The 23,835-nt window shown below is 42.8% G+C and overlaps 1 protein-coding gene across 3 annotated transcripts in view; it reads right to left on the bottom strand.

Annotated features, from left to right (window-relative positions):
* Positions 1–23,835, bottom strand: part of znf644b (zinc finger protein 644b) — a 203,931-nt gene that overhangs the window by 59,774 nt on the left and 120,322 nt on the right. For all 3 annotated transcript variants that reach the window (XM_072510473.1, XM_072510472.1, XM_072510471.1), the window contains one exon: positions 3,330–6,553. In XM_072510473.1, coding sequence (XP_072366574.1) covers positions 3,330–6,553 — 3,224 coding nt within the window. The remainder of the gene's footprint in view (positions 1–3,329; positions 6,554–23,835) is intronic.

The raw sequence follows: 23,835 nt of genomic DNA on the forward strand, positions 1-23,835 counted from the left end.
TTAAGTGAAGTGAATTATGTGGTAAGAACGGCAGATAAAAGGAAAACTCACCGAGCGTGTCATGTGAATATGCTTAAAAGGTACTTTGAAAGGGAACGATAGAAAAAGGAGGTTTTAATGATTCTAACTCAAAAGTGATGAACCAAATCCAGATGACTGTGAATTTGACATACCTCAAATTAAATTGGAAAACGAAGATGTTCTTAAAAATTGGGATAAATTGTTGAGTTACCTTCTAGAGGAAAAACTAACTGACCTGAAAGTGTTATTGATATCACATGGGCAAGTTTGTAGAGATAAATTGGGAATACTAAAATGGCTATACATGATGTAGATGTGGGAAATGCTGTTTCAATCAAACAACATCCAAACAGACTTAACCCTTTAAAATTGGCACAGGTTAACAAAGAGATTGAGAGTATGCTTAAAAATGGCATAATTGAAGTGGGTTGCAGCCAATGGAGCTCACCCATTCTGATGGTACTAAAACCAGACGGTACCCAACGATTGTGTGTGGACGATAGAAAGGTTAATGCAGTTACAAGAACGGACTCTTATCCTATCCCACATTTGGAGGATTACATTGAGAAAATGGGACATTCAGCTTTTATTTCCAAACTGGATTTACTTAAAGGTTACTGGCAGGTACCTTTATCCGAAAGGGCGAAGGAGATTTCAGCTTTTGTGACTCCAGATGGTATATGCCAATTTAAAGTTATGCCATTTGGCATGAAAAACGCCCCAGCCACATTTCAACGGTTAACTAAGTCATTTCAGGATTACCCAATTGTGCGGTATATAATAGTGGTTTATAAGATGATGAGGGGGATAGATGGAGTGGACATTCAGAGACTATTTCCTCGGGTGGATGTAGCTGTTACAAGCGGGCATAACTATAAGATTTAGGGTGGGAGATATAGGAGGGATGTCCGAGGTAGGTTCTTTACTCAGAGAGTGGTTAGGGTGTGGAATGGACTGCCTGCTGTGATAGTGGAGTCGGACACTTTAGGAACTTTCAAGCGGTTATTGGATAGGCACATGGAGCACACCAGAATGACAGGGAGTGGGATAGCGTGATCTTGGTTTCGGACAATGCTCGGCACAACATCGAGGGCCGAAGGGCCTGTTCTGTGCTGTACTGTTCTATGTTCTATACATCGACGATCTGGTAATTTTCAGCCAGACATGGAAAGAACATTTAAAACATCTGATGGCGTTATTCGATCGACTTCAGGAGGCGGGTTTGGTGATAAACTTAGCCAAAAGTGAATTTGGAAAAGCCCAAGTCACTTTCCTTGAGGAGTTTCCGATACCCTCAAGCCGAAGGGAAACAATGCGATTTCTTGGTATGAGTGGATTTGATCGAACATTTGTGCAAAAGTTTTGTAGTGTGATTGTTCCACTGATGGACTTGCTGAAGAAACGTCAAAAATTTCAGTGGACAGCAGAGTTTCAACAGGCATTTGACTGCCTGAAAGCTGTGATAACCAATGCTCCTATGTTGGAAAATTACAAGGGACTCTGTGATCAGATATGAACTAAAGTATCTGACTTTAAAGAGAAATGCCGAGGCATAGAGAAACGGGCGGATCGTGCAGAGACCTTCTTGTTCAAAGAGACTGTCAATCGAGAAGGATTTCAGTTGGAGGAAGAACAAAAATGGACTATATTATTGTACCTGTTTGCGTGTGTTGTTGTTTTTTTAAACAAAAAAGTATATTTACTGTGTGCATTTCTTCAAGGATAGTGAAAAGATGAAAAATGAAACCATTTTGAAGTTGATGGTTTATTTTTTTCTTGGGGGGGGGGGGGGAGGTGTCATGTGAGAGTACCTTTAAGAAATGGGTGTTTATAAATGGGTGTGTATATAAATACCTGTAGTGAGAGTACCTTTAAGAAATGGGTGTTTACTACTGCAATGATGTCAGAGTGGGTGGAGCTGGGCTGTCTGTCAGCTTTTTACTTTCGCTTTTGAGCAGGCTGCAGGGTTTGTTTCAGTTTCGTTTTCAGTGTTGGAGCTGAAGCCAGACCAAGCAGGGGTACTGCTGTTCTCTCGGTCATCAAAAGACTATCTCTTGATCATTTGGTGAATTCAGAATTATAAATGTTTTCAGTAGCGACTTTAACCTGATGTGCTTCTGATAAAGGTTTTGTTTTTAAGTCGTATGGATGTTCAAAAGGAAAGCTTCATGGTTTACTTAGTGTTGTAGTCTTTGGGGGCTGTATTTGAATTAATGGTTGCTAAGATGTTCATTGTATGTTTTAAAAAGGTTAACTTGAGTTCATAGAATAAACATTGTTTTGCTTTAAAAATACTTTCCCATTTTTGGTGTACCACACCTGTAGAGTGGGTCGTGTGCTCCCCATACCACAATCTAATAAAAGTTGTGGGTCAGGTGAACTCCATGATACACTTTGGGGTTCTCTAAACCCTGGCCCATAACAGCAGACACATGGAGAACATGCAAACTCCACACAGTCACCCAAGACCGGAATTGAACCCGGGTCCCTGGCGCCGTGAGGCAGCAGTGCTATCCATCCTTCAGTTCCATTTTGTTTCAACGGGATATTTTGACTCATTTTGTAGTCTCACCAATTAATCAAAGCCATTACCAAAAATATTAGTTGCCCTTAATATGTTTTGAAACTAGATATTTTGTATAAGTTCTTAAAGTACACTCAGAAGATTGACAGACTCTTCTTTCAAGTCTGTCCCTTAGTGCTACCAGAACGGACATCAATATATTAACAGGATCAGAAAAGTTCTCAATGCTATTTTCAGCTAATCACAGCCTTTTCCAAAGGTACCTAAAATCTCAAGATAATAGATCCGTTATTTCACAACTCGAAGTTACATTTCATTATTCCAGCACAAGGCTCTAGGCATTAATGTGCAGAATTGCTAGTAATGTTGGATCACTCATCATCTGAAACATCTCTAACACATTTTGGAGGGTTATTGTGAGGAAGGTCTGGATGTTATGAATTCAGGAGTGGATTCATGGCACCCTCTAAACGTCGATAGGTCCCAGTGGGGATTTGGTTTGTCCTCTTTCACGGGGGGGACTGAGGGTATACACAACTTTTATTTAATTAATTAACATTCCTTTTGTTGCAACGTCTCTCCATCTGTTGACATCAGATACTTATACTTCAATTGTCTTTTGTATCTTCTCAGTCTATTGCCGATTATCTACTTGTTTTCTTGACATTGCTACCAATATATTTTTGTATTTATCTCTAACATTTTGCACTTCACAGTCAAAAATTCATAAAAGTTCATTCAACTCCTCTGGATTTTATTGTATACAGAAATAAATGAAGCTTACCTTTTTTTATTCTCCTAACAGGAGCATCATTTTTTTTGATACGACGTCTCTTGTCACTGGATGCTATTTGCTCTGGTGGTACCAGGTGACGAGCATCATAAGTTAAGCCAACTCTATAAAGATGTCCTCGCACATGATTTGACAAGCCAACTCCAGTGTCAAAGACAGCTGGACAGTAAGGACATGGTCGCTTCTCAGTATGAAAATCTGTCCAATTGTAGGTTATATTAAGTGGAGCATCATGTTGATAAAGAACTGGGTCCATAACATCTATACATCTAGCATCACTACTAAAATGAAAATCTTCATTAATAAAATGGTTGTGGGCAGCATCTTGATACTCTGTAGAGTAAAGGCTTTGGTTACCATAGTCATTGTTGCCATAATCAATAATGTCACTATCAAAATCATCAAAATCATCGTCGTCATCACTCTCATCATAAGTATCAAAATCATCATCAATGCCATTTTCATCAACTATCTGCACTTCAGTACTACTGAAGTAATGAGTTTGTTTATCATCAACATCAAAATCATTGTCAGCAATAGTCACTGGGGTATCTTCATCCACACAGTTACTAGTTTCAAAAATATCACTTTCAGGTAAGTTTTCTTCACCATCACATTCTAATTCATTTACACATGGCTCAAGCTTATTTAAAACCACAATAGGCGCTTTGTGAAATACATCTGGATATTGATCCAAAATATCATTGTCTACGGCGACACTAACCATGACATCCTTAACAGATTTTCGAACCGAAACAGCTCCAGCATCAGCAAGATCCGTTTCTCCTGATAATTCTTCATCACTACATTGATGAAAGTCCAAGGTATGTTCTCCATCTGTGTGGTTAGTTTCTATTAATGTAGATGCAAGACTCAAGTCTTTTACTATCCCTACATCATTTTTAGATGTCCCATAAATCTGATGACCTTTCAACAATGGGACTGCATTGTTCCTTTTGACATCAATATCTTCCTGCTTTCGAAAATGTTCTTGCTGTAGGAAGCTACTCCTTTCATAACCAGTGATTAATCCTGTCACAATCTTTGTTGAAGATTTACTATAATCCAGCACAGAATCAGATGAGTGATGTATCTTTTTTGTGGCTATATAGTATGGCTTCTGTGTACCAGCATTATCACAGATCTTGCTGTATAATGTAGAGGAATTCCCCAGGGTATCAGGTACTTCAAAATCCCTCTTTATGTCTCGTCTTATGACAAATTTGTTTAGGTATTCAGATTGTTGTGATGCAGCCTTATTGCTCCTCATTAAATTAAATGGTTTTGAGCTGAAGCCAGGTACCTTTGTTCCATGTTCATTTTTATGCTGAATGTGGTAAAGTCGCTGATGCAAGTATTTGACATGCTTTTTAAAAATACTCCGAGCTGGTGTGGTAAAAGGGCATTTGCTGCACACATATACGCCTCCTGATTTGCAGTGATTTAATAAATTTTCTAATGATACACCTTTTAAAGCTTTTTGACTGGACTTGTTAATAATTGCATCATGAATATAAATTTGATGACCTTCAAGTTCATCCATTGATGCTGCCATGAAGTTGCACTTATCACAGCAGTAGTATCTTTTGTCCTTTTCGTGTGTCTTAGCGTGTTGCACAAATGTTTTAGGACAGTTTGTTCCAAATACACACTGCGGACACTGTAATTTTGCATTCCGGCCTTCATCCTGAAAAGTACGGAGCTCACGGATCTCCTCCATCAACCTCTCTCTTTTTTCCTGATGAAGACTCCTGTGCTTTTGGAGTGGGGCACGGTCACGAAATGCAATCCCACACTCTTTACATATATATGGTCTTGGCAGATTTGTTTTACTGTGTCCTTCTAAGTGATAAATCATGTGTCTCTGTAAATGTTTTTTTTCTCTGAAATTCACATTGCATTTTGTGCAGGGGTAAAATGATGGTTCTGTCTCAGTATCATCACCTGAGGGCGATTCAGATCCAGTTTGTACATCATCTATCTGCATAATACTTCCTGGTGGAAAAACCGTTGAACCAAACGGTGAATCTTCCTCTATGCAAGTGGTTGTAGGTGCACTTGTTCTAGCTGCTTCTAAGTTTTTGATTGGAAGCTTATAGTCACTAAAGATCAACTGTTTAATTGCTTCTACTGTTTCTTTGGGAAGATTTGATCCTGTCTCGCCAACAAGGTTCTTTTTTGCAGGCAAGTATTTTGGTTTGACAACTGAAACTTTTGTTTCACCGTTTTCCATCCCCTCTCGAGTAACAGCATTTTTTTTAGGTGTAAGATGTGTGTCTGCATTTTCTAGTTCAGAGAAATCTACCATCTGAACAATGTCCATTTTTCGTTTTCTTTTTCTTCCAAAGGACAGATTTGGTTGGACTTGGGAACTTCCATCAACTTGAACAGTCCGAATGTCATCTTTTTCTTTTGTTAGCAAAAACTGCATGAATTCTTTTTCAGGGTCCCAGTTTAAGCCATCATTTAAAGTTTCTGATTCACCCCTATGGATTTCTGAAGAACTTAAAAAGCTTTTTTCTTTCACTTGTCCTCGATTACCTCTTGTATTTTCATTTTTTGTACAATACAACAACTGACTTGTAGAAGCACCATTTGACTGAACTATAGATTTGCGATCCACTATTGGCAAAGGACTCAGCATTGTAGGCTGTGTATTAACTTGGCCCTGAAAAGGCACTAAATTGGGGACCAGTAACAGAACTGGGGCTGGTGCTAATGTCTGAACTTTATTTGAAGTACCAGACAATGTCGGAACCTGAACAGATTGAACAAAGCGAGATGATGAGCTAGAAGCTGCAACGGACTGGCACAAGGATTGAGAAATACTTAAAGAAACATCAGGCTGCTTTGCAATGGAAGATTTAGTTGTAGAGAAGTGTAGAACTGGCTCCCTCACAGCAGTTCCTATAGGCAAGGTAAATTTTGCATTCGTAACAGTAGGAGCACCAGTTTGTATAAATGCAGTCTGCTGGGCTCCACTTAAGGCTTTTACAGGACTATCCCTGGACAGATGTTTAGACAAGCTTAAAGTATTGCTTTTTGGAACTGACATTTGATTCTCTGTTAATGTCTGAGGTATACTGGTCGTAACAGCAGTTGATGAGATCTTTTTCCCATCTCCAAATTCGCCTTTAGCACCGTGAGAATTAATATGGGTCTTCCCACTATCCGCATTAATTATCTTGGATTCACAGCCTTCAATTTTGTTAATCCTGAAAGTCATAAAAAGAGAAATTAAGTTACTACATGCGTACATATACAAAATAAAACCTAATCATTTAATCATCAATTTTAATAACAATCATTTTCTTGAAATTCAAGGACCATTTCAAATTAGAATGGCTGCTGCTGGCAAAGAAAAGCACAATCACCAGTTTCTTAGTAATAAAATTGTGCATACAGGCAGGTTGCCTTAATTTAACTTATAGTCAGGTCATTGTAGAGGCCCTAGACAGGTCCTTTCTGGAAGAACGTAATAAAACATATCCACAATGCAGATTACTAAAACAATGTGTACAGCCCTCTTGTTTGCAAATCTGCATCATAAATATAAATGTCAACTAAAATACTGCAAGAGCTGTTTAAACTTTTAATTCTATTTGTGTATTTCTAGATGCACCTAAAAAGAGTAAACATATTTCAATAAAAAATACCAACTATGTCAAGTACAAATTAAGTGAATTTAAGCTGCAGATTTCTACCTGTATTATAATGAAATGAGCTCCATGTACAATATGAAATAAGCACTGGTGAATTATGAAACAAATTTAACCTTTACAATTCCACGGTTTGCAAATCATCAAAAATCTTTAGAATAAACTCAATTATATTATTCAAACACAGCTCAACCGAATACTTAAAATAGACAATTATATTTTATTTACAATACTTTTACGTTAAATAACTGCATGACTGAAATTATTATAAAGATCTAAATCAACTTTGAATTAAAGGTGCAACTGCTTCATCAACCAAGAGATTAGTGGTTTCAACATCTATTACATCTACATCTTGTCTGTTGCTGAAGAAAAACGATTCCTGCTGTCTTTCTCAAATACTGGGAACTTTAATTATGTGTGAAGAATCAAGATTCCACACATTTTAGTTACAACCTTCCTGTTTCCCCTTCAAAACTCTCAGCTGCTGCTAAAATTGACCAATTTCCATGGGAACAAAATACACTTCCAATGAGATCATATTCAATGTTATCACTCTAAAATGGTGCTAAAACAGTTCCCAGCATGAGTCTCTGTGTTAAATACGCAGCAGAAGCTAAGGGGTGGGCACATACAAACAGGTGCTAAGAATCACGACTGAAAATGTCAATGAATAGGAAAACAAGCCTGGAAATGCTATAATGTTTGTCTCATTTACCTTAACTGATTTTAATCAATATGAGCAACCTGTACAGAACAAGTGCTGTAAAATTAATTGCTGTGACAGTGAGCACTGGGAGTTTTATAACACATCCTTCCTTCCAAAAGCTCTCATTTAATTTGTAATCAAACAGAAAAAAATAACAAGCATTTAAAACCAGCTGCAACACTCAGAAATGGTGAAAGCTTTAATTTCAAAATGACTCTGGTGTCCAAGATCCATAGCCAAATGTATGCTCAGTTAATTTAATATGCTGTACCTGTACTAGCTTTTCTCAACAGGAAGCGACGTTGCTAACGAAGTGGTAAATTCAGTGTTAATGAGTGGTGGCTTCACTGTTACCACCTCAGAGGTAAAACCTTCCGTGCTCCATATTCTACCCATCTGTTCTGGTGTTAGGGGTTCAAAGAAAGAACAGACGTTTCCCATTTAAAGCAAACTTCAATGGTACCCACTGAACAGCAGGATAGCAAACCCTTACAATATCACGAATGGTCTCAAATTGTGGTTCTCATTATTAAAAGTATTCTATTCAGAGCCTTCTCCAGAAGTTACATAGAAACAGCACATCCAAGTCCTTTAACTGCACAGCCTTATAGATCAATGTCCAAAAAGAAAACACTATCCGATTAAATTTTGTAAGCTCAGCAAAATACACAAAATTAAGACACTGGTGCCATTTATACATAAAACAGTACAAATTCTTTGTACACTCATTATTGGAGGTGTTTGACAAGTCATTAAATGTATAAATTACAACATAAAAGTATTGTTTTAAAAAATGAACATAGATGAACATTGTGCATCATCATGTAGTTTCCTAACAGAAGTTTTTTTTTTATTCTCAGGGTATAAAAGCTGTTGTTTTGTCATGATCTTGCTAACATAATGAACATTATATTGTGCAGTTTAATCCTGATTGTAAAAAAAATAATTCTGTTGCATTCCCAATAATATTACATGTGCTTTAAAGCTTATTCACAAATACCAAAATCATGCTCATGAACAAAACATGTACATAAAAGGTCAGACATTTTCTTTCATTATGATAAGAGACCATAATGAAGCTATCCTTATTGACTTTCCTTAGAAATCTCAAATGTCAGTATTTTTGCAAACTATCAGCACTTGCTATAACACCCATATTGCACTACATCTTGAGGTTACTGCAGAAAAAATGAGGTGATAATTGCATATTAACATAATTATTCTGTAATCCCTTTGAGCAAGCTTCCTGGGTCATTTAGTAATACAGATTAAGTACAACCTTTCTGTCATCAGTGCTCTGCTGCCCACTTTTTGTTCTCTAATCATCATTTATGATGGAATATTCCTCCAATATTAAATTGATAGTGTGAACATTTTTATGCTTACTGTTGGCTAATGTTTTTGAATTAGAAACCCAACAAAGAATGCCGACATAAAATGAGAAAATAATTCAACAAAACTAAATTCAGTAAATGCAAACACTTTTAAAAAACCTCAACAAGTCAATGTTGCACAGATAATTATGAAATCATGGCATTTTAAAAGTTGGCTATTCAATATTTCACATTTTTTTAAAAAATTGTTGAAAAAAGATCAGGATTAAACTGCACATTACAGTGTTCATGACAAAGCAAAACTTTCACATCCTGAGAATGAAAAATAACTTATTAGGAAGCTCCATGATGATAAGGCATGATGCTCATCTTCTCTAATGATCATTAAATCTATCTTTGTCTTGGAAAATGCTCCAACCTGCCACAGCAATTCTCTCAAAGACACCAAGACATGGTGGAACAAAAGTACACTGAACTACCATTATTAAAAGCCTTTGTAACAAAGAAGTTTTGGATTCTCATGAATTTATATTTCAGGCTGAAACTGAGGACTCGTTCAGACATTGTGGCTGTTGAAACTAGGATATTTCTTTCTTTTTGCTTCTCCCTCCACCAGTCTTTACCAAAATAACAGCATGATATTTGTAGAGCATAAATTATCAAACTGACATTACTATGAACAGTACATTGCAGCTGGTGTCTCAAAGAGCCAATGAGGTGAAGAACGGGTCCCATCTACACGCAGCAAAAACAAACTGCCTCAAGCTGAACTAGATAATCAGGAGAATATGGCGAGTTGGAAGACTCTTCAATTAATTACAAGATGAAAAAGCAACTGAATTCTTCCATTGCTGGAACAATGAGCATTTGACTGAAGAAAGATAATTAAAGAAAACAAAGAGAAACAAACAGGGGTAATAGAATGGCTAAGTGGAATGAAGAACGGCTGGCAGTCAACATTAAGTGAAATATGAAACGTTTATTAAAAAAATAACTCTGAGATAGTGGGGTGCTGGTTAGGGTTTTTAATGAGGCAAGAGACAGAGGGGTTTTACCCCCGACGATGTCACAGGCCACCATCTCCCTGATACTGAAATGGGACAAAGACCCGGAGGCATGTGGGTCCTATAGGCCGATCTCTCTGCTCAATGTAGATGCAAAATTACTGACCAAGCTTTTGGCTTCTAGGATTGAGGACTGTGTGCCGGACGTTATTATGGAAGACCAAACCAGGTTCGTCAAGGGCAGGCAGCTGGTGGCCAACCTAAGAAGGCTGTTAAATGTGATCATGATGCCCCCGGAGAGTAGGGAGGTAGAGGTAGTCGTGGCAATGGATGCCGAAAAGGCTTTTGACCGGGTTGAGTGGGACTATTTATGGGAGGTGTTGGGGCGATTTGGGTTCGGGGAGGGCTTTATCGACTGGGTTAGGCTGCTGTACCAAGCTCCGGAGGCTAGCGTAAGGACGAATAGGACGACGTCTGACTATTTTAGACTGTACCGAGGGACAAGGCAGGAGTGCACCCTCTCCACTGCTGTCGCGCTAGCAATAGAGCTGCTGGCAATTGTCTTGAGAGAGTCAAGAGGTTGGAATGGGCTGGTACGGGGTGTGGGGTGAAACACAGAGTTTTGTTATACGCCGACGACCTGCTCTTATACGTCACGGATCCAGTGGCTGGGATGGATGGAATCATGGGAATCCAGCCGGTTCTTGGGGTATAAACTGAACATGGCAAAGAGTGAGTTATTTGTAGTCCAGGCAAGGGGTCAGGAGAGTCGGCTGAGGGGGCTGCCGTTTAGGTTAGTAGGGGACAGTTTCAGATACTTAGGGATACAGGTGGTACGGGACTGGGGTCGGTTGCACAACTTGAACTTATCCCGGTTGGAGGAGCAAATGAGGGTCGAGTTCCGGAGGTGGGATGCGCTCCCACTGTCACTCGCGAGGAGAGTGCAGACGGTGAAAATGACGATCCTCCCGAAATTCTTGTTTGTATTCCAGTGTCTCCCCATTTTCATTCCGCGGTCCTTTTTTAAGGTCAATAAAATGATTATGGGATTTGTGTGGGTGGGAAAGTCCCCGTGGGTGAAGAGGGTGGTGCTCGAGAGGAACCGAGGGGAAGGGGGGCTGGCGCTGCCAAACCTTAGTAATTACTACTGGTGGGTGGGTGCGGGGTCGGTTTGGGGGCGGATGGAGGCTGCTTCGTGCAGGGGCACCGGTTTGGCAGCCCTGGTTACAGCATCCCTGCCGCTCCCGCCGGCACGGTACTCCACCAGCCCTATAGTGGTGGCGACTTTGCGGATCTGGGGCCAATTGAGGAGGCACATGGGGGAAGTGAGGGCATCGGTTTGGTTCCCAATTTGCGACAATCACCGGTTTGCCCCGGGGAATATGGACGGTTGGGTTCCGAATATGGCGGAGGACTGGGATTGAGAGGATGGGGGATCTGCTCTTGGAAGGGAGCTTCCCGAGCATGGAGGAGAAATTTCTGGAGGAGAAATTTGAGCTGGCAAGAGGGAATGATTTCAGGTACTTGGCAGGTGTGGGACTTTCTACGCAGATTCCATCCTTCCCACGCCTGCCACTTAGAGGGATCCAGCATGGGGTAGTAGTGTCCAGTGGATGGGTTGGGGAGGGGAGGGTCTCGGATAAATATAAAGAACTTATGGGGCCTGAGGAGACGCTGACCGAGGAGCTGAAGCTTAAGTGGGAAGAGGAGCTCGGAGGTGAGATAGAAGAGGGCTTATGGGTGGAGGCATCGAGTAGGGTAAACACGTCCGCAACATGCGCTAGGCTCAGCCTGATCCAATTCAAGGTCGTCCACCGGGCCCACATGACAGTGGCCCGGATGAGTAAATTCTTTGGACTGCAGGACAGGTGCGCCAGATGTGCGGGAGGACCAGCGAACCATGTCCACATGTTCTGGGCATGTCCAAAACTCAGGGGGTACCGACAGGGATTTGCGGACGTTATGTCCCGGGTACGGAAAACAAGGGTGGTGATGAGTCCAAAGGTGACAATTATTGGGGTTTCGGAGGACCTTGGAGTCCAGGTGGAGAGAGAGGCCGACGTTCTGGCCTTTGCTTCCCTGGGAGCCCGGCGACGAATACCACTGGCATGGAGGGGCTCAAAGCCGGAGGCCTGGCTATCGGACATGGTGAGCTGCCTCAGTCTGGAGAAAATTAAGTTAGCTCTGAGAGGGTCACTGTCAGGGTTCGCCCGGAGGTGGCAACCATCTATCGACTTCTTCGCGGAAAATTAATAGTCAGCGGGGGGGGGGGGTTAGGGCAACGTAGATTAGGGGGTTAATTAGGTGGGTCCTTGTGGGATGGGAGCTGGTCTTTGCACTATGTTGATTGTTCTTTGCACACTGTTGTGTACTGTTGCTGTTTACTGTGCCAAAATGCCTCAATAAAATTGTTTATTAAAAAACATAACTAAAGGGGCAGCCAAAGAAGCTATGGATAGGCCCCTTTGTTTGGAAGCAAGAAATCTGATGCTTCAAAGTGAAAGAATGGCAGGCATCTCAGTTCAGTTTTTACAGAGAAAGGTGAAAGCAAGATTGTAGGGGTATCTGTGGATATTATAGAAGAGCCATGAAGCAAACTAAATATAGGAAATGGTATTGACTAACTTAATGAAACTAAGAGTCAGAAAGTCATGTGGTACAGGTGGCAAGTGTCTTGCAATATTGAGGGAGGAGTCAACACCCATACTTTTCCAAGACCACAGAATTCAACAATCCCGCAAATAAAACTCAGCGGTCATGATGTCCCATTGCTTCCAATGCAGGCTGCATGCCAACTTCATGCTGCCTGCTCGTTGCCATGAATGTAGCGTGTAGCCAGCAATTCTAGCAATTCTCAGCAGGAGGGCCAAACCGGAGAGAGGCTCCTGAACATGTGCTCAGTCATACGTGATTAAGATACAGTGTAAGTTGGAAATTTGGGGCTGGATTCTCCGGCCTCCAGGCCACATGTTTCTAGGCAGCAGGAGGCAGCGCACCATTCGCTGGCGGCGGGATTATCTGTTCCCACCACCGTCAATGGGAATTTCCATTGAAACCACCACACACCGCCAGAAAACACACAGGCGGGGTACGCTGCCGGCAGTGCCAGAAAACCCACAGGCGGGGTACGCTGCCGGCAGTACCAGAGAATCGCACCACCAGCGAACAGCCGGAGAATTACAGCCCTGAGCTCCAAAATGGTAGCACTGACATCATGATTTGCCCATACTTTCGCTGGAGACCAAGTGCACGTATGCTAGTGCACGTTTTATAGAATTTACAGTGCAGGAGCCCATTCGGCCCATCGAGTCTGCACCAGCTCTTGGAAAGAGCACCCTACCCAAGGTCAACACCTCCACCCTATCCCCATAACCCAGTAACCCCACCCAACACTAAGGGCAATTTTGGACACTAAGGGCACTTTATCATGGCCAATCCACCTAACCTGCACATCTTTGGACTGTGGGAGGAAACCAGAGCACCCGGAGGAAACCCATGCACACACGGGGAGGATGTGCAGACTCCGCACAGTGACCCAAGCCGGAATCGAACCTGGGACCCTGGAGCTGTGAAGCAATTGTGCTATCCACAATGCTACCGTGCTGCCCCATACCGTATGCCAACAGCCTCACCAATTTGGCATCTGGTGTGACTTATCGCAATAAATGTCGCACACCAGGTTACATTTTGGACTTCTAAGCGACTGCGAGTACCCCAAAAAGTGCTACAGATTTGAATTTTGTGCTTTGATTTTTTTTTTAAGAATGGTACTTATAAAGAATTGAAAGATGGCGACCATTGGCAAGCAGCTTGGAAATTGGTCCGTTTGTCTTACCTACATTGTGAGTAAAGTTCTATGGTGAGATTTTCTATGTTGGCAGAACCTTGTTGTATCTATGGTGAGGCAGAATTTTCATCCATTCACTTATAACTGAGCATGCGTTCAGGAGCCTGCCTTCTCCCATGGTGTCATTTCTATGGTCAGAATCAGTTATAAATTGACTTTTCAATAGTTTGGCCAAGAGTTGATCTTCAGCACCTGTAGCAGAGGTCAAGACAATTTTTCCCACTCCCCACTTCACCATGAGGGCTTTTCTTGAGGGCTATTTTTTGATTTTTGGGAGCTACAATGTGATTTTCAGGGCTCCTTGAAAGTAAATTCTCCATTAAAAAAGAGACAATGCTGGGCAGGCGTGCAAGAACCCAGCAAGAGTTAAATAATTTTTCTTAATCCACTACCACCCCAGCCTGTCATCTTCCTCCAGTGGCTGATAGTTTGTGATGGGAAATCATACATGGAAATAAATAAAATAGGTTTCAAATGTGAAAGTGAGTGATATTGCCCATACCCTCCCTATTCTTCACTTTCCTTCAAGAAGCCTCCTTCTTCCCCCCCCCCACTTTCCTTCAAGAAGCCTCTTTTTTCCCCCAATTCCCCTTCTCCCAGTGTTTTTCTCTCTCTCTCTTCCTCTACCAGCACTCCACCCTACCATGTCCTGTTTCAGCACCCCCCCCCCCAAAAAAAAATCACATTTCTTCTCTCTCACACTGATACAGCAGGAGCTGCTTTACCTGCATTGGGTCCACCACCATCTTGACTTGCATCTCTCCTCTGGATGGGTCTAACTAAGGTGGTGCCAAGATCTTGATTTTTTTTTTTTTTTAATTTTCATTTTTCTTTTATATTGCTGTAACTGAAAGGTGGAGTTTAAATAGGGAAGGAACTGTTTATTTGTGAATGATTTTTTAAAAATACACCGCAGTGCATCCTCCCCAGCAACTGTGAGAAACAGTCGCCTCCCTGTCCCAGTGAAAAAAAAACAAATCTAAAAGGATAGTAAAAAATAATTTCAACGGTTGGGAAAAAGTGTCAACTATGCACCAACTCCCCAGAGTTCTGCTCTGAAGAAAATTGTTTCCATTTTTCTCTTCAACTCGAGGAAACCTTTTTGTTTTGCTTTGTCTCTCCCACCTCCATTCACAGGTTCTCTCTTTACTGCTCCTCCAATCATTGATTCTGTCACTGGAGGAACAGCTCCTCACAGTTTCGGTCTCTCCCATGCTTGCTGCTCGCCTAATCAAACGCTGCACGTTTTACCGATCTCAACAAGACCCTGTGTCTGCAAGTATTCATCCCCAGGCCATGGAGAAGCCATGTGCAAAGTAATATTGTTCAGGGGAGATCATTGTTGCTCCTGTCTTTGCTTTTTTGCAGGCTACTTGAGACTTTGAGGGTGAATTAGTATGTCACTCCCATGTATTTGGAACCCTGGCCTGCAGTCAGGCAGCTGAATCAGCTTTTGACTTCGGAGGTAGAAGTGCAATTCTCACCCTATGATCAATTATATTCTCTTGGCAGTGGGAATTAAAATATAAGTTTCCAGCCACCACAGCAATGCTGAATCTAAGTAACAGATTGAGATCCTCTGTGTCCAGTATAGTCATAATTACCCAGCAATTTAAATACACTTAACCACAGTAGCACTCATATATTGATTTGTTTGGCACTTGTTTCGCACTGTAACTATTTGTTGATGTACCATTTGTCAATGTACTCTGTTGATTATTCTTTTGTCTATTATGTACGTACTGTGTACATTCCCTTGGCTGCAGAAAAATACTTTTCACTGTACTTCGGTACACGTGACAATAAATATCAATCAATAACCAAGCAGTGAAGGATGGAACTGGAGCCGAATTATTAAAGCTTGTTATAAGCTTTAATTTCTGGAGACACACAGTGCAAACATGCACCTACAAACCCAACAACTAGTTTCAGTCTGCGGCTATATGGTGGAGCACAAATAAATTTCCAGATAATGCAGACCACCTGAATATAATTAAACACTCAATTAATAGACAATTAAGACCCATATTTGAGCAGACATGTTTATTGCCCATCACTTCCAATAGAAAATCCCAAAGTGGCAAAACGGTCGCGAAACCAGCAGCTCCTCATCCAATCTTCTACCCCGCCTCTTCCAGATTCAACTGAAATTGGGCAGACTGGGAGTGGAGGGTTGATCTTATAGAATCTATATAGGGATTCTCAAAATGGAGTTTGTGGAGTGCTGCCAGGGATCCCCAACGAAGGGTCAATCCTCAGGTGCCCCAGGGTGCTGTGGACAAGTTAGTGAGTGTGGGGCGTCCAGAAGCTTGCTCTGCCATCTTCTGGGATTCTGTGCTGTCCATATGCTTCTGCTCTGTGTGGTGTGCTTCCCCGTTGTTCCTGTTTTCCTCTGCTTCCCTGGTGCTCTCCACATGTTCTGCTCTCCCTGAGCTCCTGCCAAGGTTAGACAGACTCTGCACTGCACTGAGAAATAGACCCAGAAGTAGTGCTCATCCCACTAATACCTGTTTTTTAAGAAGCATTATTAAAACATTGCACACCTTATAAGTATTATATTTTAGATGGGGGGGGGGGGGGGGGGGGGGGGGGGGAAAAGAGAGAGATTCATGGAGCGTCTTTCACATCCTCAGGGTGTCCCAAAGCACTTCATAGCTGATGAATTACTTTTGAAATGCAGCAACTACTATTTCCCAGGTAAACGCATCCACCAATATGTGCATAGCAAATCCCTTAAACAATAATATGATGATGTGGAGATGCCGGCGTTGGACTGGGGTGAGCACAGTACGAAGTCTTACAACACCAGGTTAAAGTCCAACAGGTTTGTTTCGATGTCACTAGCTTTCGGAGCGCTGCTCCTTCCTCAGGTGAATGAAGAGGTATGTTCCAGAAACACATATATTGACAAATTCAAAGATGCCAAACAGTGCTTGGAATGCGACCATTAGCAGGTGATTAAATCTTTACAGATCCAGAGATGGGGTAACCCCAGGTTAAAGAGGTGTGAATTGTCTCAAGCCAGGACAGTTGGTAGGATTTCGCAGGCCAGATGGTGGGGGATGAATGTAATGTGACATGAATCCCAGGTCCCGGTTGAGGCCGCACTCATGTGTGCGGAACTTGGCTATAAGTTTCTGCTCGGCGATTCTGTGTTGTCGCGCGTCCTGAAGGCCGCCTTGGAGAACGCTTACCCGGAGATCAGAGGCTGAATGCCCTTGACTGCTGAAGTGTTCTCCGACTGGAAGGGAACATTCCTGCCTGGTGATTGTTGCACGATGTCCGTTCATTCGTTGTTGCAGCGTCTGCATGGTCTCGCCAATGTACCACGCTTCGAGACATCCTTTCCTGCAGCGTATGAGGTAGACAACGTTCGTCGAGTCGCACGAGAACGTACCGCGTACCTGGTGGGTGGTGTTCTCACGTGTAATAGTGGTATCCATGTCAATGATCTGGCACGTCTTGCAGAGATTGCCATGGCAGGGTTGTGTGGTGTCGTGGTCACTGTTCTGAAGACTGGGTAGTTTGCTGCAAACAATGGTTCGTTTGAGGTTGCGCGGTTGTTTGAAGGCAAGTAGTGGGGGTGTGGGGATGACCTTGGCAAGATGTTCATTGTCATCAATGACGTGTTGAAGGCTGTGAAGAAGATGACGTAGTTTCTCCGCTCCGGGGAAGTACTGGACGACGAAGAGTATTCTGTCGGTCGTGTCCCATGTTTGTCTTCTGAGGAGGTCGGTGCGGTTTTTCGCTGTGGCGCGTTGGAACTGTCGATCGATGAGTCGAGTGCCATATCCCGTTCGTACGAGTGCATCTTTCAATGCCTGTAGATGTCTGTTACGCTCCTCCTCGTCTGAGCAGATCCTGTGTATACGGAGCGCTTGTCCATAGGGGATGGGTCCATAGGGGACTCGGCCAACGTTGTCTACCTCATACGCTGCAGGAAAGGATGTCTCGAAGCGTGGTACATTGGCGAGACCATGCAGACGCTGCGACAACGAATGAACGGACATCGCGCAACAATCACCAGGCAGGAATGTTCCCTTCCAGTCGGAGAACACTTCAGCAGTCAAGGGCATTCAGCCTCTGATCTCCGGGTAAGCGTTCTCCAAGGCGGCCTTCAGGACGCGCGACAACGCAGAATCGCCGAGCAGAAACTTATAGCCAAGTTCCGCACACATGAGTGTGGCCTCAACCGGGACCTGGGATTCATGTCACATTACATTCATCCCCCACCATCTGGCCTGCGAAATCCTACCAACTGTCCTGGCTTGATGTAATTCACACCTCTTTAACCTGGGGTTACCCCATCTCTGGATCTGTAAAGATTTAATCACCTGCTAATGGTCGCATTCCAAGCATTGTTTGGCATCTTTGAATTTGTCTATATATGTGTTTCTGGAACAGACCTCTTCATTCACCTGAGAAAGGAGCAGCGCTCCGAAAGCTAGTGACATCGAAACAAACCTGTTGGACTTTAACCTGGTGTTGTAAGACTTCATACAATAATATGATGAATTACCAACTATTCAGTTTTGGTCATCAAGGACATTCAGCATGGACTTGTAAAAGCTAGATCACTTGGTTGATATAAAATAACTTAGCTAGGTCACTTGGCAAATTTAAAAAAATAAGAAAGAAATTCCATGATCCCATGCCCCAAATGGGGAGCAGCACTGGCATGAGTATGGATCAGAGATAAAGGGCGGAATTCTCCCAAAAGATTACCAAGTGTCACTTCAGGTGGAAAAATAGGTGTGAATTGCGGCAACTGTTCCGGCGCAATTCCCACCCCGATCTTCCGACACTTCAGTCATTTTTTTGGAGCCCGGGTGATTGACTCTGAAAACATGATGTTTGGGATCCGAAGGCACCACCAGCAAGGTCAGATCCTCAATGATCAAGAGCGCTCCGATCATTGACTAATTCCATGGCCCCTTCCCCGCAGGTTAGCACTGCCAGAATGCCAGGGCATTCATGTCCCTGACCTGGGAGCTACAAAGCCCGGCATGGTCATCATGTCTATCCAGAGAATTCAACAGCGGCTGTGTGAGGTTCTTAGAACATAACATAAGAACTAGGAACAGGAGTAGGCCATCTGGCCCCTCGAGCCTGCTCCGCCATTCAATGAGATCATGGCTGATCTTTGTGGACTCAGCTCCACTCTCCGGCCCGTACACCATATCCCCGAATCCCTTTATTCTTTAGAAAGGTATCTATCTTTTTCTTTAAAATGTTTAAAGAAGGAGCCTCAACTGCTTCACTGGGCAAGGAATTCCAGAGATTCACAACCCTTTGGGTGAAGAAGGTCCTCCTAAACTTGGTCCTAAATCTACTTCCCCTTATTTTGAGGCTATGCCCCCCAGTTCTGCTTTCCCCAACCAGTGGAAACAACCTGCCCGCATCTATCCTATCTATTCCCTTCATAATTTTATATGTTTCAATAAGATCCCCCCGCATCCTTCTAAACTCCAATGAGTACAGCCCCAGTCTCCTCAACCTCTCGTCATAATCTAATCCCCTCAACTCTGGGATCAATTTAGTGAATCTCCTCTGCACTCCCTCCAGTGCCAATATGTCCTTTCTCAGGTAAGGAGACCAAAACTGAACACAATACTCCAGATGCGGCCTCACCAACACCTTATACAATTGCAGCATAACCTCCCTAGTCTTGAACTCCATCCCTCTAGCAATGAAAGACAAAACTCGATTAGCCTTCTTAATCACCTGTTGCACCTGCACACCAACTTTTTTGCGACTCGTGCACCAGCACACCCAGGTCCCTCTGCACAGCAGCATGTTTTAACATCTTACCGTTTAAATAATAATCCATTCTGCTGTTATTCCTCCCAAAATGGATAGCCTCACACTTGGCAACATTGAATTCCATCTGCCAGACCCTGGCCCATTCACCTAACCTATCCAAATCCTTCTGCAGACTTCCGGTATACTCTGCACTTTTTGCTTTATCACTCATCTTAGTGTCGTCTGCAAACTTTGACACATTGCACTTGGTCCCCAACTCCAAATCATCTATGTAAATTGTGAACAACTGCGGGCCCAACACTGATCCTTGAGGGACCCCACTAGTTACAGGTTGCCAACCAGAGAAACACCCATTTATCCCCACTCTCTGCTTTCTGTTAGTTAACCAATCCTCTACCCATGCTACCACTTTACCCTCAATGCCATGCATCTTTAGTTTATGCAGCAACCTTTTGTGTGGCACCTTGTCAAAAGCTTTCTGGAAATCCAGATATACCACATCCATTGGCTACCCGTTATCTACTGCACTGGTAACGTCCTCAAAACATTCTACCAAATTAGTGAGACACAACCTACCCTTTATGAACCCATGCTGCGTCTGCCCAATGGGACAATTTCCCTCCAGGTGCCCCGCTATTTCCTCCTTAATGATAGATTCCAGCATTTTCCCTGCAACCGAAGTTAAGCTTACCGGCCTATAATTACCCGCGTTCTGCCGACCTCCTTTTTTAAACAGTGGTGTCACGTTTGCTACTTTCCAATCCTCTGGGGCCACCACAGAGTCTAGTGAATTTCGATAAATTATCACTAGTGCGTTTACAATTTCCCATGCCATCTCTTTTAACACTCTGGGATGCATCCCATCAGGGCCAGGAGACTTGTCTACCTTTAGCCCCATTAGCTTGCCCAATACTGCCTCCTTAGTGATTACAATCATCTCAAGGTCCTCACCTATCATATCTTCATTTCCATCAGTCACTGGCATGTTATTTGTGTCTTCCACTGTGAAGACTGACCCAAAAAACCTGTTCAGCTCCTCAGCCATTTTCCCAACTCCTATTATTAAATCTCCCTTCTCATCTTCCAAAGGACCAATATTTACCTTAGCCACTCTTTTTTGTCTTATATATTTGTAGAAGCTTTTACTATCTGCTTTTATGTTCTGAGCAAGTTTACTTTCATAGTCTACGTTACTCTTCTTTATAGCTTTTTTAGTAGCTTTCTGTTGTCCCCCTAAAGACTTCCCAGTCCTCTAGTCTCCCACTAATTTTTGCCACTTTGTATGTTTTTTCCTTCAATTTGATACTCTCCCTCACCTCCTTAGATATCCACGGTCGATTTTTCCCCCTTCTACCGTCTTTCTTTTTTGTCGGTATGAACCTTTCCTGAACACTGTGAAAGATCGCTCGGAAGGTTCTCCACTGTTCCTCAACTGCTTCACCATGAAGTCTTTGCTCCCAGTCTACCTTAGCTAGTTCTTCTCATCCCATTGTAATCGCCTTCGTTTAAGCACAAAACACTAGTTTTTGATTTTACCTTGTCATCCTTCAACTGTATTTTAAATTCCACCATATTGTGGCTGCTCCTTCCAAGAGGATCCCGAACTATGAGATCATTAATCAATCCTGCCTTATTACACAGGACCAGATCTAGGACCGCTTGTTCCCTTGTAGGTTCCATTAGATACTGTTCCAGGAAATTATCCTGGACACATTCTATAAACTCCTCCTCAAGGCTGCCTTTACCAACCTGGTTAAACCAATCGACATGCAGATTAAAATCTCCCATGATAACCGCTGTACCATTTCTACATGCATCCGTTATTTCTTTGCTTTTTGCCTGCCCTACCATCCTGTTACTATTTGGTGGCCTATAGACTACTCCTATCAGCGACCTTTTCGCCTTACTATTCCTGATTTCCACCCAAATTGATTCAACCTTGTCCTCCATAGCACCAATATCATCCCTTACTATTGCCCGGATGCCATCCTTAAACAACAAAGCTACACCACCGCCCATACCGTCCATTCTATCCTTTTGTATAGTCTGATACCCTTGGATATTTAACTCCCAGTCGTGACCATCTTTTAACCATGTTTCAGTAATGGCCACTAAATCATAGTCATTCACGATGATTTGCGCCATCAACTCAGTCACCTTATTCCGTATACTACGAGCATTCAGGTAAAGTACACTTATGCTGTTTTTTATGTCTTTGTTATGAATCCTAACACCTTGATCAGTAACTTTTCGCAAATTATTTTTCCTCTTACCCTTTCTCCTAATTTTCCTGGTCTTTGAACCCATATATCTACATAATAACCTGTCACGTAACCATCTGCCTTGCTCTCCATTAACCATTATACTGTCCATAGCTTTACCCTTCCCTTCCCCCCAACTTTCTTCACTGAGGAACCCTCGCACTTTAATGTTTGAATAGTGCCAGCTGCTTATCTGGTGGAAAAGTATCTCCAATAGAGGCATTCTGTTCTGGCATCAGAGGTTGAAAAAGATCCAGTCAAAAAAAATTCCTGTCAGGCTGAGTGCCCTCACTTTCTTGGAACCACTTCAGAGTAAAACAAATCCACAACAAAAAGAAATGTGGTCAGACAGGACACCTGCTCATACAAGAAAGCACTTCAGAGTTAATGAAATGAAATGAAAATCGCTTGTCACAAGTAGGCTTCAAATGAAGTTATTGTGAAAAGCCCCTAGTCGCCACATTCCGGCGCCTGTTCGGGGAGGCTGTTACGGGAATTGAACCGTGCAGCTGGCCTGCCTTGGTCTGCTTTAAAAGCCAGCGATTTACCCCAGAATACTGAAGGAGGCTGGAGAGGAAATTGCTGAGGCCTTGACAGAAATCTTTGGATCCTCGCTGTCTTCAGGGGATGTCCCGGAGGACTGGAGAATAGCCAATGTTGTTCCTCTGTTTAAAAAGGGTAGCAAGGATAATCCCGGGAACTACAGGCCGGTGAGCCTTACTTCAGTGGTAGGGAAATTACTGGAGAGAATTCTTCGAGACAGGATCTACTCCCATATGGAAGCAAATGGTCGTATTAGTGAGAGGCAGCACGGTTTTGTGAAGGGGAGGTCGTGTCTCACTAACTTGATAGAGTTTTTCGAGGAGGTCACTAAGATGATTGATGCAGGTAGGACAGTGGATGTTGTCTATATGGACTTCAGTAAGGCCTTTGACAAGGTCCCTCATGGTAGACTAGTACAAAAGGTGAAGTCACACGGGATCAGGTGTGAGCTGGCAAGGTGGATACAGAACTGGCTAGGCCATAGAAGACAGAGAGTAGCAATGGAGGGGTGCTTTTCTGATTGGAGGGCTGTGACTAGTGGTGTTCCGGAGGGTTCAGTGCTAGGACCTTTGCTGTTCGTATATATATATATATATATATATATATAAATAAGTGATTTGGAGGAAAATGTAACTGGTCTGATTAGTAAGTTTGCGGACAACACACAGGTTGGTGGAATTGCAGATAGCAATGAGGACTGTCAGAGGATACAGCAGGATTTAGATTGTTTGGAGACATGGGCGGAGAGATGGCAGATGGAGTTTAATCCGGCAAATGTGAGGTAATGCATTTTGGAAGGTCTAACACAGATACGGAATATACAGTGAATGGTAGAACCCTCAGGAGTATTGACAGTCAGAGAGATCGAGGTGCACAGGTCCACAGGTTACTGAAAGGGGCAACACAGGTGGAGAAGGTAGTCAAGAAGGCATCGGCATGCTTGCCTTTATTGGCCGGGGCATTGAGTATAAAATCTGGCAAGTCATGTTGCAGCTGTATAGAACCTTAGTTAGGCTACACTTGGAGTATAGTGTTCAATTCTGGTCGCCACACTACCAGAAAGATGTAGGTTTAAGGTGCAAGTGGCAAGGTTTAGAGGAAATGTGCGAGGCAAGTTTTTTTTTTTTTTTTTTTTACACACAGAGGGTAGTGGGTGCCTGGAACTCGCTGCCGGAAGAGGTGGTGGAAGCAGGGACGATAGTGACGTTTAAGGGGCATCTCTTGACAAATACATGAATAGAATGGGAAAGAGGGATATGGCCCCCGGAAGGGTAAGGGGGTATTAGTTCAGACGAGCAGCATGGTCAGTGCAGGTTCGGAAGTCCGAAGGGCCTGTTCATGAACTGTATTCCTAGTGCTGCCTAACTAAGGTTCTAT

This window comes from Scyliorhinus torazame, chromosome 7 (assembly GCF_047496885.1).
Source record: "Scyliorhinus torazame isolate Kashiwa2021f chromosome 7, sScyTor2.1, whole genome shotgun sequence".
Lineage (NCBI taxonomy): Eukaryota > Metazoa > Chordata > Chondrichthyes > Carcharhiniformes > Scyliorhinidae > Scyliorhinus > Scyliorhinus torazame.